A 13,322-nucleotide genomic window follows, 5' to 3' on the forward strand; every position below is an offset into this window, starting at 1 on the left:
ACGCCCCAATGGGGCATTTGCCACGCCCCCAAATGCATGACCACACCCTCGAAAAATCTTGCATGCTCGACTATAAGGGGGGCCCCATGAATTTGTTGTACCGGGGCCCTGAATTCCTCTTGGCAGCCCTGGTGACACCAACATATACAGCATTCACTAAAGCATCAGCAACATCAGAAATAGTTGCCACTAGTCTGCTATCTGTGCCTATGGGTGACACAAGCTAAAATGCAGGTCTTTCCTATGACATCACATGCATACCTCTGAACATTCCACAGGGGAGGGCTAGCAGACTTTAGCCCAGGGGGCAAGCAGACAGCACTGGCCCATAAGTAGCGTCCCATCCTTAAAGGGTGTTTTTTGGTACAATATATATTTATCTATATAAAAAGAGGATATTCTAGTGTTGCCTAATCCATATATATATATTTTTATGCCAAGGCCCAGAGCTGGATTAAGGCTCTGGGAGGCCTGGGCACTTTAGACAGGGTAACCCCCTATGATGTAGCATGGCTATCATTTTAGACAAATACACAGGCAATACTGTGTGCACTACTGTTAGGTGCACACAGTTCTGCCTTCACGAGCAGTACACAGTGAAACGGGACATACCTCCTTACTGTCCTAAGCGAAACAGTCACCCAAGTTCGGGACTGTCCCACCAGATTCAGGACAGTTGGCAGACTGTCCTGCTCTCTCCTACCTGTTCTTGTCACTTTCACCACTTGTGACTAATGGTTAATTTAGCTCATTTGCTGGTTGTCTGGATCCTGAAATATTGGAGGCCCTATTTGGAAAACAAATGGGTACATAAAGTTTAGAAAACTCCAACCAGTCCCAGTGTTAAATCAATAGCACCCACATTTTATAATTAGGCCTCCCTCCAGCCTCAACATTAAAATAATAATATTCACATTTGCTAAATAGATATCTTTCCCTCCAACCAACCTGACATTAGATAGCAAACACATTTAATATATAAACATATTCCCCTCCCTCCAAACAGCCCCAGCAATAATTTAAATAGCATTTACATTTAACAAATATTACCATTTCCCACAACAATCACAGGCATTATATAATACATAATCACATTTAATAAATAGACCTAATTTTCCACAAACAGCCCACAATCAATAAATAGCTTCCAAACCACTCCAGCATTAAATTAAAGGTTCAATTACCCCATTATAACTTCATAGGGCCCACTTTTAAATTAAATTGCCCCACCATCCCCACAAGTAAAATAGCACTTATTAAATAATTAGCCCCCACCTGCACTCCACCATTAAATAGCCTATCTTCCACACTATATTAAGACCCCCCCATTCCCTCAAATATATTAACATACTGCCCCCACACACACTCTATTTATATACTGCCCCCCCACACTCACACACTATATTTATATATATACTGCCCCCCACAATATATACTGTATACTGCCCACACACACACACAATTTATATATACTGCTCACACACACACACATTATATATACTGCCCACACACAAACAATATATATACTGCCCACACACACACACACAATATATACTGCCCACACACACATACAATATATACTGCCCACACACACACACACAATATATACTGCCCACACACACATACAATATATACTGCCCACACACACACACACAATATATATACTGCCCACACACACATACAATATATACTGCCCACACACACACACAATATACACATATACTGCACACACAATATATACTGCCCACACACACCATATATACTGCCCAACACACCCACACTATATATACTGCCCACACACGCACACACAATATATACTGCACACACACAATATATATACTGCCCACACACAATATATACTGCCCCACACACACACACACAATATATACTGCCCACACACACCTTATATACTGCCCAACATACCCACACTATATATACTGCCCACACATGCACACACAATATATACTACACACACACACACACACACACACACACACACAATATATACTGCCCCCACACACACAATATATACTGCCCACACACACACACACTATATATACTGCCCACACACACACACACACACACACTATATATACTGCCCACACACACACAATATATACTGCCTACACACACATACAATATATACTGCCCACACACACACACACAATATATACTGCCCACACACACATACAATATATACTGCCCACACACACACACACAATATATACTGCCCACACACACATACAATATATACTGCCCACATAAACACACACAATGTATACTGCCCACACACACACATACAATATATACTGCCCACATACACACACAATATACACATATACTGCACACACAATATATACTGCCCACACACACCATATATACTGCCCAACACACCCACACTATATATACTGCCCACACACGCACACACAATATATACTGCACACACACACAATATATACTGCCCACACACAATATATACTGCCCCCCACACACACACACACAATATATACTGCCCACACACACCTTATATACTGCCCAACATACCCACACTATATATACTGCCCACACATGCACACACAATATATACTGCACACACACACACACACACACACACACACACACACACACACACAATATATACTGCCCCCACACACACAATATATACTGCCCACACACACACACACACTATATATACTGCCCACACACACACACACACACTATATATACTGCCCACACACACACAATATATACTGCCTACACACACAATATATACAGCCCACACACAATATATACAGCACACACACATATACTGCCCACACACACACAATATATACTGCCCACATACACACAATGTATACTGCCCACACACACACACACAATATATATACTGCCCACAAACAATATATACAGCCCACACACAATATATACAGCCCACACACACTATATACAGCCCACACACACACACAATATATACTGTCCACACACACACACACACACACAATATATACTGCCCACACACACAATATATACTGCCCACATACACACACACAATGTATACTGCCCCCCCCCCACACACACACACGCAATATATACTGCCCACACACACACACAATATATATACTGCCCACACACACAATATATACTGCCCACACACACACAATATATACTGCACACACACACAATATATACAGCCCACACACACACAATATATACTGTCCACACACACACAATATATACTGTCCACACACACACACACAATATATACTGCCCACACACACACACACACAATATATACTGCCCACACACACACACACACAATATATACTGCCCACATACACACACACAATGTATACTGCCCACACACACACACACAATATATACTGCCCACACACACACACAATATATATACTGCCCACACACACAATATATATACTGCCCACACACACAATATATACTGCCCACACACACAATATATATACTGTCCACACACACTATATTTATATACTGTACTCATACACACACTATATTTATATACTGTACTCATACACACACACACGCTATAGTTATACACTTTACAACACACACACACACAAAAAATCAACACCCCCACTTACCTTATTCCACCTGCGCATCTGCGGCAATTCACAGTTCACACGTGGGACAGCACCTGTCACGTAGTGCGCGTCCCATGTGACAAGCCACAAAGAGAGGGGAGGAGGGGCCGCGGTCATTAATGAAAGGTGGCTTGTCCCGGAAGAGGGGCCAGCTACCAAGTAATAGAGACTTGGGCTGGTTCATGCACCTACCCAAAATAGTAATTTTCGGTCCGGCCCAGCCCGCCCCTGACATTCCTGCTTAGAAAATTGGAAAATTAGACCATTTTTCAATCTGCCCAAACCATACCGATACCCATTGTTTGTGAGCAAAATATTTGGTGTCAGAGTAGGAGACATGCAGTTTTTCATAGTGTTACCTTGGTAAAAGAAAATAGTTGGGGTTTACTAAAAAACTAGAGTTTAAATTACATATCATAAAAAAGGATAAAAAATCATTTACAAAATATGCAGACCAGCACTACTTCCTTATTAGAAATGAGCGGGCTCGTATTGCGCTAATCCGAGCCCACCCGAACAGTGCGGATCCGACGGGATCCGAGCACTGTTCGGGTATTTCCGGCGGCCAAAAGAAATGAAAACGAGGCTATGACGTCCAAGTCTCGCGTCGGATCTCGCAAGACTCGGATTGCAGAAATTCCCCGCTTGCGGCCGCCATCTTCAGTCGGGCTCAGATCATTGAAGAGGGAGGTTGTAGTTTGGTGCTCCTGTGTCCTGTGTCTTGTCACTCTGTCCTGCTTAATCCAGTGATTACTTAGTTCTGTGCTCTGTCCTGCTGATCAGTCCAGTGGTGCTTTGTCCAGTGCTCTGTCCTGCTGAGTCCAGTGGTGCTGTGTCCTGTGCTCTGTCCTGCTGAGTCCAGTGGTGCTGTGTGTGTACTGTGCTCTGTTCTGCTAAGGCCATTGTTATTTAAAAATTATTAAAAAGTTATAAAAAAAATTAAAAAAATTCTAAAAAAAATTATACTAAAATAATTTAAACAAATTATAAAAAAAGTATACAGAAATAATTTAAAAAAAATAAAAAAATTATAAAAAAAAGTATATAAAAATTTCTACTGCAATATATAAATACGTTCACTGTTCCTGCAGTCAAGAAATATTAGTACTGCAATATATAAATACGTTCACTCTTTCTGCAGTCAAGAAATATTACTACTGCAATATATAAATACGTTCACTGTTCCTGCAGTCAAGAAATATTAGTACTGCAATATATAAATACGTTCACTGTTCCTGCAGTCCAGAAATATTAGTACCAGAGATTAAACTACGTTCACTGTTCCTACAGTCCAAAAATATTAGTACCAGAGATTAAACTACGTTCACTGTTCCTGCAGTCCAGAAATATTAGTACCAGAGATGAAACTATGTTCACTGTTCCTGATTGATGTGTTAAAGTGCGAATGTCCTATTTCAACAACATCAGGGTGGGTGGGAGGGCCCAAGGACAATTCCATCTTGCACCTCTAGCAAACTCTTGCAAACTGCCATCCTGTCTGCCACTGCAGTGCCACTCATAGATGGGCCACGTGTTTGTGCCGCCCACTTGTGTCGCTTAGCTTAGACATCCAGCTACCTCAGTGCAACCTTTTGGACTAAAAACAATATTGTGAGGTGTGAGGTGTTCAGAATAGACTGGAAATTAGTGGAAATTAATGTTATTGAGGTTAATAATAGTGTAGGAGTGAAAAAAAATAAAATATGGCTTTTAGCACTTTTTATGCTTTTTTTAAAAAAAATCAGAACCCAAAACCCAAAGTCAGAACCAAAACCTTTCGTGGGGTGTTTTGGCAAAACAAATCAGAACCCAAAACCTCAAGCTAATCATAACCCAAAACCTAAAACACCAAAAGTGGCCGGTGCACACCCCTATTCCTTATTACAGAAAAAGAGCCTAATTTTCTGCCAGTCGAATTTCAATGTGTATGCTCACTTCCTGTTCCTTGGAACCACTCCCGGAAAACTAACCTGCACCTGGTGCGCAAAGTGGAAAGAGTGGGGAAAAGAGTCAAATCTCCTACCACTCTAGGATAACTTTTTATTCATTTAAACTTTTCAATTTTTGTCCTAAAATACTGCTAAGTTTACCTAATTCATGTCAAGTACTACAGATCAGAATGAAGGGACACCGGGAGAGGTGTCACTTTTGTGTATTTGAAGCTTTTTATTGCATTTCTGGAAGTTGGTCTAGAAATGTGCCTCTCTGCAAAAGTGCAACCAGAGGGTGCAAAATATCCCACTGTAAGTGTACGACGAGACCTCATAGGTGATGGAAAAATCAATTCCTGTTGTGGGAAGAAACAGGTTGTGCACACACTGCAAGTGAGGGAACTCTCTCCAAATTGTGCCTTCTCTATCCACTAATTAATTGAAGTCCTGAAAAATGAAATTGCATTTCTGATGGTACATAGGTACCAAACGTACTTATGTGGGCACAAAAGTAGGCGCGCTCATGCTACTAATCCACACAATCTTGGTCAGCAAATCAATGCACTTACCCATAAATACTGATGCATTTACACCTAAGTATGTGCGTGAAGTCACAAAACCGCATTTGCAGTCTGTTTTTTACACTTTTGTTGCTTTATTATTGCAGTTACCCGATTTATTGGTTTGTGTGTCACAGATGCCTTACAAATGAATGTACTTTGCCCTGTAATCTTGTGTAACATACAGAGCCCTAATGGTGTACATTGCACCGTCTTTATAACACAAACTGAAGTCAAACAAACAGACTTCAAAACTATGGAAAACGAGGATAATTGTGTTTTATCAATTATGTTCTTTCTTTGTTCATAATTGCTAAACTTTTCTCTTTATTCTAGAATCCTTCATAGAACGCAGTTTCTCAACTTTGGTTCTCAGTACAGGCCAATTTTAGGGTTTGAGAACTTCCTTGTGTGGGGGAATAAAAATTGAATATGTACTAAACTTGTACATTACTTTACAAGTGCATAATTAAGTAAATCTTTGACACATGTAGGGTTATAAGTACTTTAGTGATGTATTTGGACCAGGCTGAGCCTGGGCATCAATATGGTACTTTCTGTAGCACAACTAGATTTCTGCCAAAGTGCATAGATTTGTGAGTCAAGATGGTGAGGTTTGCAGAGAAGCAGTTTTATATTTTTCCACACTGCACCTCTTTAGATATTTCCTCCCTGCGAACCTAAGTGCACAACTAGTCAACAGAGGCATCTCCAGACAGTGGAGAGTGTGTGTACACCGTGCAATATCCTGGAAGGACATTCAAAATGGGATGGATGAAAACAAATCAATTTTGCAATGTGCTTCCAGTCTTTTTAAATGAAGTCCTGTGATTGGAGCATTGATTAATGAAATATTCCTATAGGACAAAAATCAAATCAGATTAATAAAATCAGACCAATAAAGATCACATTTGCAGAATAAATTATATCATGTGGATTTCTTTAATCTTCAAAACAAAATTTTGTAAAAATAGTAGTCCTGATGAAGCTTCAGATTAATATAAGAAAAAAATGTATGTATCACTTAACCCGACACTAAGTAACCTTTTTGTTAGGACTGTAAGCAACTTGGCCATACACAAGGAAGACCAAATTGCCCAGATTTAGTCCAGTACTGTATAAAGATGGGTACCAGATATTTCAACTGCTACAGCACTCAAAGGGTCCAGCTGCAACCTCTTTATGCTACGTAGGCTCAGGACAGACATGAAGGGAAGAAAAATGAGATATAAGTGGACGAGGCATGAGGGTGGCAGACCAGAGACAAAGGGCAGTTTTCAGATACTCCCCAAAAAATGGTCTATGGGTATATAAAGGTTTGATATGTGCACCATTTATGTTTGGTGTGGGTGTTATCAGGTTCAGCTGCAGGATCTCCTCCAGTATGTCATGTCCTACAACCGCTGCTTAGAGGAGAATAGTGTGGTATTCATTACAAGTGTGCAAGCTGGCATTCTAGAGCTCCAATATTAAATTCTGCTCAGAGGAGAAGGAAACTCTTATGTTTCCTTCCTCTCTGAGCAGGTGTGCAGAGTGGATTGGGGGGGGTTGACAGTTGGGAAGAGATGGAAGTTTGTCCTTCTCGAACAAGATTGGGGCCACTACATATTTCTTTCTATAATTTTTAGTTACGCCCCTTGTTATTAATAAGGATGGACAGATGTGAAGCCCAAAGACCATTAGCTATACCACTTATTCAGTTGTTCGGGCCAATTTTTGCAGCAAGGTGAATTTACACATCCAGGTCATCCAATGACCTCATATTTGAGGTCATTGGGCAACCTGATTTTCCATTATGTCTGATCCTATCCATTCAATATACTTGTTTATAACAATCATTGGAGAAGGGTCACAAACTATGAAATGGTCTGCCAATTTTGGTTGGAAACTACCAAATCTGCCCATGTGTCACCACATATCAGAGAGAGATTGTTAGTTCAGGCCATTAAACTAACATCCACATCAAAGGAAGAATTATCAACTGCTATTATGTGCCTACAATATAGGTTTAGTACATGCTGATTGATAGATAATATGTTAAAGTCTTATGAACACTTTCATAAGACTGATAATGTTCTTTTGTTGGTATGACTTTTTTTAGAGATGTTTTAGCTTTTTTTTTTTATTGCAGGAAATGACTTAAATACAGCTGAAAATATATGTAAGACATTTCATGTAGTCAGCTTTAAAAATAAAATACAACAAATCAATCATGAGGCCTAAAATACTTTCTCTACTTGACATAAGTAAAACTTGACAACTTCCTCACAATAGGCACACCCATATATATAAATATTAGACATTGCTGTTAACAAATAAATGAATACCGACAATACAGTAAACACCCACAATAGTAGTAATACAATAATAATAATAATAATAATAATAATAATAATAATTATAGAAAAGTTCAACAAGTGCTTGCTCTATATATAGATTCCTTACAGATTATACTTTATCAACGCTGAAAGTGGTTCTGGGATTCCACCCTATATCTGGCTGTACTACCTGGGAAGCGTTTGAAGTGCCAAGTACACATTCACCTCACTGGCAGTGTATGATAAATGGGCGTTCCCTGTCGGAATAAACCAAAGAGGGCGTGGTTATGCAGATAATTGAAGAGTTTGTTATTTTGTGATTAGTGGGTTCTGTAATTGGAGGTTACCTCTCTTATTCTCATTGGTGTGTGACTTTAGAGGGGCGTGGCTTTCACTGTCCCTGGCTGTCACTTCCTCGGGTCTCCTGGCACCATGGCAGGCTGCAACTCTGGACAGCTCCCGGGGGCTGCTCCGGACACCGACTCTGACTCTGACAGTGAGGGGCTCCGACCCCGGCTTCAGGTCATTCATAGTGGGCACTTTATGGTCTCCTCACCGCACAACGATGACAGACATCGGGGGAAAGAGCCGGAGAGGCCGGACTCCGTCCCAGCCGGTAGCATTGACCCTACGCTTACCCGGCTATTCGAGTGCATGAGCCTAGCATACAGGTGAGCAAGGGGTCTGCAGGACATCTAGTTTGGTTATAGTCAACTAATGTAAATGACTGGTGTTAGCCACGACTTAAAGGTGTATTCCACATTTTGGAAAACTGTTGTGTAATTGAGCAATGGTAATCTTTGGTGATGGGGTGCATAGAACATTGATCTTAATGGTTTTTGGCTCAAAACGCGTTCATTAGTTTGTGCATGTCATAAACTAGTAATAGTAATACGGTTAATTAGAGACTGGAGCAATAGTTGCAGACAGGATAGGGAAATATGAAGTCTCTGGTGTTTAGGATGCTAATAGGGCAAAGTTCAACTTGTCTCTTTTTCCAAGGCTAATTGAAGAATATTAAGCATATATCTTAGTGTATGGAGTGACTAATGGAATAGTATTCAGTAGGTCTATTTTAGGATAAGTAAACACTGATGTTAACATTCTTTAAGAGTTGTCTGTAACCTAAGGTAGTGACAGTTGGAATAATATTGAGCATGTATGTTATATAAGGGCTAATGTAATAATAATTTGCTGCACTTTGATTTAATTAAGCCCTTATTACACTTCCTTCACTGTTTGATCTAAACCAACGTAATCCCTAAAAACACTGTGTGATCACTGTTTTCTGTGTTATATTGTATACCGCACTTTTCCAGTTATATAGCAGTCTGAGAAAATGTTTCAGGATATAAACTGTACTGTTGTGTTTCAAGAAGCCCAATATACTTGGGAAGATAATATAAATCCGTAATTTTATGAAGTGCAAATAATAAGCATTGATGTACATAATGAAGAACATGAATGGATATGGAATATTGATCAGTATCAAGTAACCCAATCAATTGTTATCTAAATTTGTCTAACAATTGTTATTATGGTTTTCATCTGCCTCTAAATTAAATACACTACTGCACTAAATGTCTTTAATTACAAAGGATGATATTTTAAATCTAAGTAAGCATTATTTGCAGTAGGCATCTTCTTACTATACATAGTGTGCCCCAAGGTAACCTTTAAGTGTGCATGTGTTTCAGAAGAAATCAAGATTTGTTATTCCCTGGATCAACCTCAGTGTGACTTTAAGACGTCATTTTGTAAACTTCTGCCGACCGTCTGACTGTACATGTGAGCTAATAGTGAGTCCCTAAGTGGCCAATGTTCATACAAGACAATCCCCTCTTGTATAACAAAAACTATTTCAGATATCTTTGTATTATGTTGTGTATTTACAGTGTAAGCCTGGGTAGTACAGATAGACCTGCCTGGCTGTGGATGCCTGTTTAATTAAAATTTACATATCAGCAGACTTCTATCCTCCATCCACCTCCTATGCGCTTCCTAAGCAGAGCGTAATGGTGGGAAATAAAGACAGTCCATTTTGTCACTAATAGTCTGTTGAAATACAGTAGAGGTTTTCCTGAGTTGTGCTGCAGAAACTGAAGGTGGACTGTTAATAAGCAAACTTCTGTGTATACCTCACTCTTTGTTTTGAGCAACCTAAGCTTACTGCTCATTTTGCAATGATGGGCAGATGGGTACATTCCTCATCAGTGTGACATAGGTGCTCCAGAAGTTGAGCTTGATTCACGAAAACAAGGTTTCATTTCATGTGGAAGAGATATTTAAATAATCCGGAGCGGAGAATGCACATATTTGGAAGCAAAAAAATTGACAGACAGATCTGGAGGCTTCTTACTGTCAAGAAGTGTATGAAAAATAAATTGGTAGAATCAGTAGAGCATTATATTGTGAGAAAAATACAAGTTTAAATTAATCAGGGGCTGAGGGGGTGTAAGTTTGACTTCGAGAGCGATGTCTGCTTAATGTTGGATTTCTGTGACACTATACTTTTAAAGCTGAAAACTATATCATACTTTAGTTATGGGCATAGGGCGCATTCCCAAAACCCCAACACATCCTACAGCCAGCACCTGGCCACTATACAAGCGATATTCTAGACACAAAGATCCTCTGCGGCTTCACAGTGTAGTTACAAGATGGTGTCACTAGACCTCTTACCAGACCCCCAGAGCAAGGAGAGCCATTCCAGAGCTAGATGCCCGTCTCTAACAATTCCCAGCTACAGCAGAAATCTCCTCATTAACAGCTGCAGTCTCAGATAGGTGATGGGATCATACACGAAATTATCGTAAAATTTACCTGTTAACATATGCATTGCACATTATTATGGAGAACATAGTTGTATGATTTGTAGTCCACTACAGATTTGTAGCTTGGATCTTTTCTAAAATCCCTTAAGTCTGTGAAATATAGTAGAAGAGCCCTTAGCATCACAGTCCTTGTAACAATCCTGAATCTGTACTATGTGTCTGTAATATTCTTTTATATGCTCTATGTCCCCAACATATGGGCAGGAACTGGGAGCAGATAAACAATTCTTATGAGCAGTCTCCGCTCATCTAGACTAGTCCCTGGCTCACCGTCTGCTGCCTTCCTCCTCTCTGTTGGAGCACTGACCTCTGCTTGCAGAACAGTGGGTGTGGGTGGGACTTTATCACCCATACATAGCAGCATGACCTGGGACATGTGGCTCTTCCTTCTGGAACTTCATATTATTGGGGATAATCTGGCTCCCAAGAACATAAGTCCATGTGCGACCAGTCTTGATGACAGCTTCTGTCCCCTTATTTCCCATTGCCAGATAAAAGTCTATGGCCGTTTTGTGGATAAAATCATAGGGGCTCATGTAGAGTTGGATGCATTTGTGCCTCAAATGTATGTCCGGAAAGACACATATAACAGAGCACATTTACATGAATATGTTCAATCGAATATATCTAATGATGCGTCCAGCTTTACATGAGTTGCATATGAGTCAGATTTACATCAGGAGTAACAATGGTGTATAATTACACCCCACAATAGCATAGAGAAAGTCTAGAGATGTGGTTTAACAGTGATAATAGTAAATGTGACTTTCCCATTACTCTATTTGTGCACAATCTAATAAGATAATAGAGATACATATCAGAGATTGTTAGTGATAAATGAAAAAATTGCATTTACCATATAAATATAAAAATAAAATTTTATAAGCAAATTAATTTCAATTAAATACAAGCATCTGTTGTTTTCCCCATTTAAAAATCAAATAGTAATCTTCTTTGCTGCCGCAGTCCGAATATGAATAGACTGCAGCGACTGCATATGATATAGCAGCCACATTAATGTATTATGTACTATTGGCTAGAGGGGTCAACCTTCTTCCTCCAACTGTTAATAGGGCCGCACATTACTGTTAATTTCAAGAATTAAAAAAGACAAGCCCAAATCGACCTCAGCACTCCCATATCACTCATGCCCCACTAGCCGTTCATGTGCTCCAAAATGACACAACGCGCCACTCAGATTTCCACATGTACTCTTACACTCCCCCACATGCCACTCAGACCTCCCAACATGCCCCTCACTTTTCTTCTATAATAATGCTCTAACATTTTTTTACAATATATAAATATGTCGGTGATATATGATGCTAGTGAAAGGTTCATTTCGAAAAAATATCATCATAGCGGCTCCCTGAAAATTTGGGATTATAAAACTAAATATAAAAATATTTAAAACTGATTCACAGTATTCTCATATATGAATAAATGACTCTTATGCAATTTTATTTTGGGGAGGGGGTTGTTCCACTCAAGGCTAATTCCACGCACAGCAATATATTTAGCTTTGAGTGAATTAAGTGAGGTATATACCAAATGTTGCTTATCTGTGCTGCAGAGATGTTGCAGGTCCTCCAAAGTGTCCAATGGAGCAGGAGACTTTTTAAGAAGTTCACAGACAACCTTGTTGTTAGTGTAAAAAGGCCTGTCTGAGCAGCAGAGAGGATTTGCTCGACAGTGTTAGAGGCATCAAATGACCTGCCAGATCAATAGAGCCCAGGTAAGTAACATTTGGTATTTCATATTATCTCACTTATACTATGGACAAAAGTATTCAGACGCTTGACCATTACATCAACAGGGACTGTAATGATATTGTATTCAAATACATATACTTTAATATGGATTTGGTCCCTCCTTCTGCAGCGATAACAGCTTCCACTCTTCTTGGAAGGCTTTTCACAAGATGTTGGCGTGTTTCTGTGGAAATTTGTGCCTACTCATTCAGTAGAGCATTTGAGTTCAGGCACTGATGTTGGATGAGAAGGCCTGGCTCGCAATATCCGCACCAGTTCATCCCTAAGGTGTTCGATGGGGATGAGGACAGGGC

General features: G+C 39.8%; 1 protein-coding gene across 6 annotated transcripts in view; it reads left to right on the top strand.

Annotated features, from left to right (window-relative positions):
• The first annotated feature begins 8,817 nt into the window (after positions 1–8,817).
• The window catches only part of MLXIPL (MLX interacting protein like), a 102,945-nt gene continuing 98,440 nt past the window's right edge, over positions 8,818–13,322 (top strand). For all 6 annotated transcript variants that reach the window (XM_075196649.1, XM_075196650.1, XM_075196653.1 and 3 more), the window contains exon 1: positions 8,818–9,094. In XM_075196649.1, the coding sequence (XP_075052750.1) occupies positions 8,856–9,094 (239 nt within the window). In that variant the 5' untranslated portion in view covers positions 8,818–8,855. The remainder of the gene's footprint in view (positions 9,095–13,322) is intronic.

The sequence above is a fragment of the Mixophyes fleayi genome, chromosome 2, assembly GCF_038048845.1.
Source record: "Mixophyes fleayi isolate aMixFle1 chromosome 2, aMixFle1.hap1, whole genome shotgun sequence".
Taxonomy (NCBI): Eukaryota; Metazoa; Chordata; class Amphibia; order Anura; family Limnodynastidae; genus Mixophyes; species Mixophyes fleayi.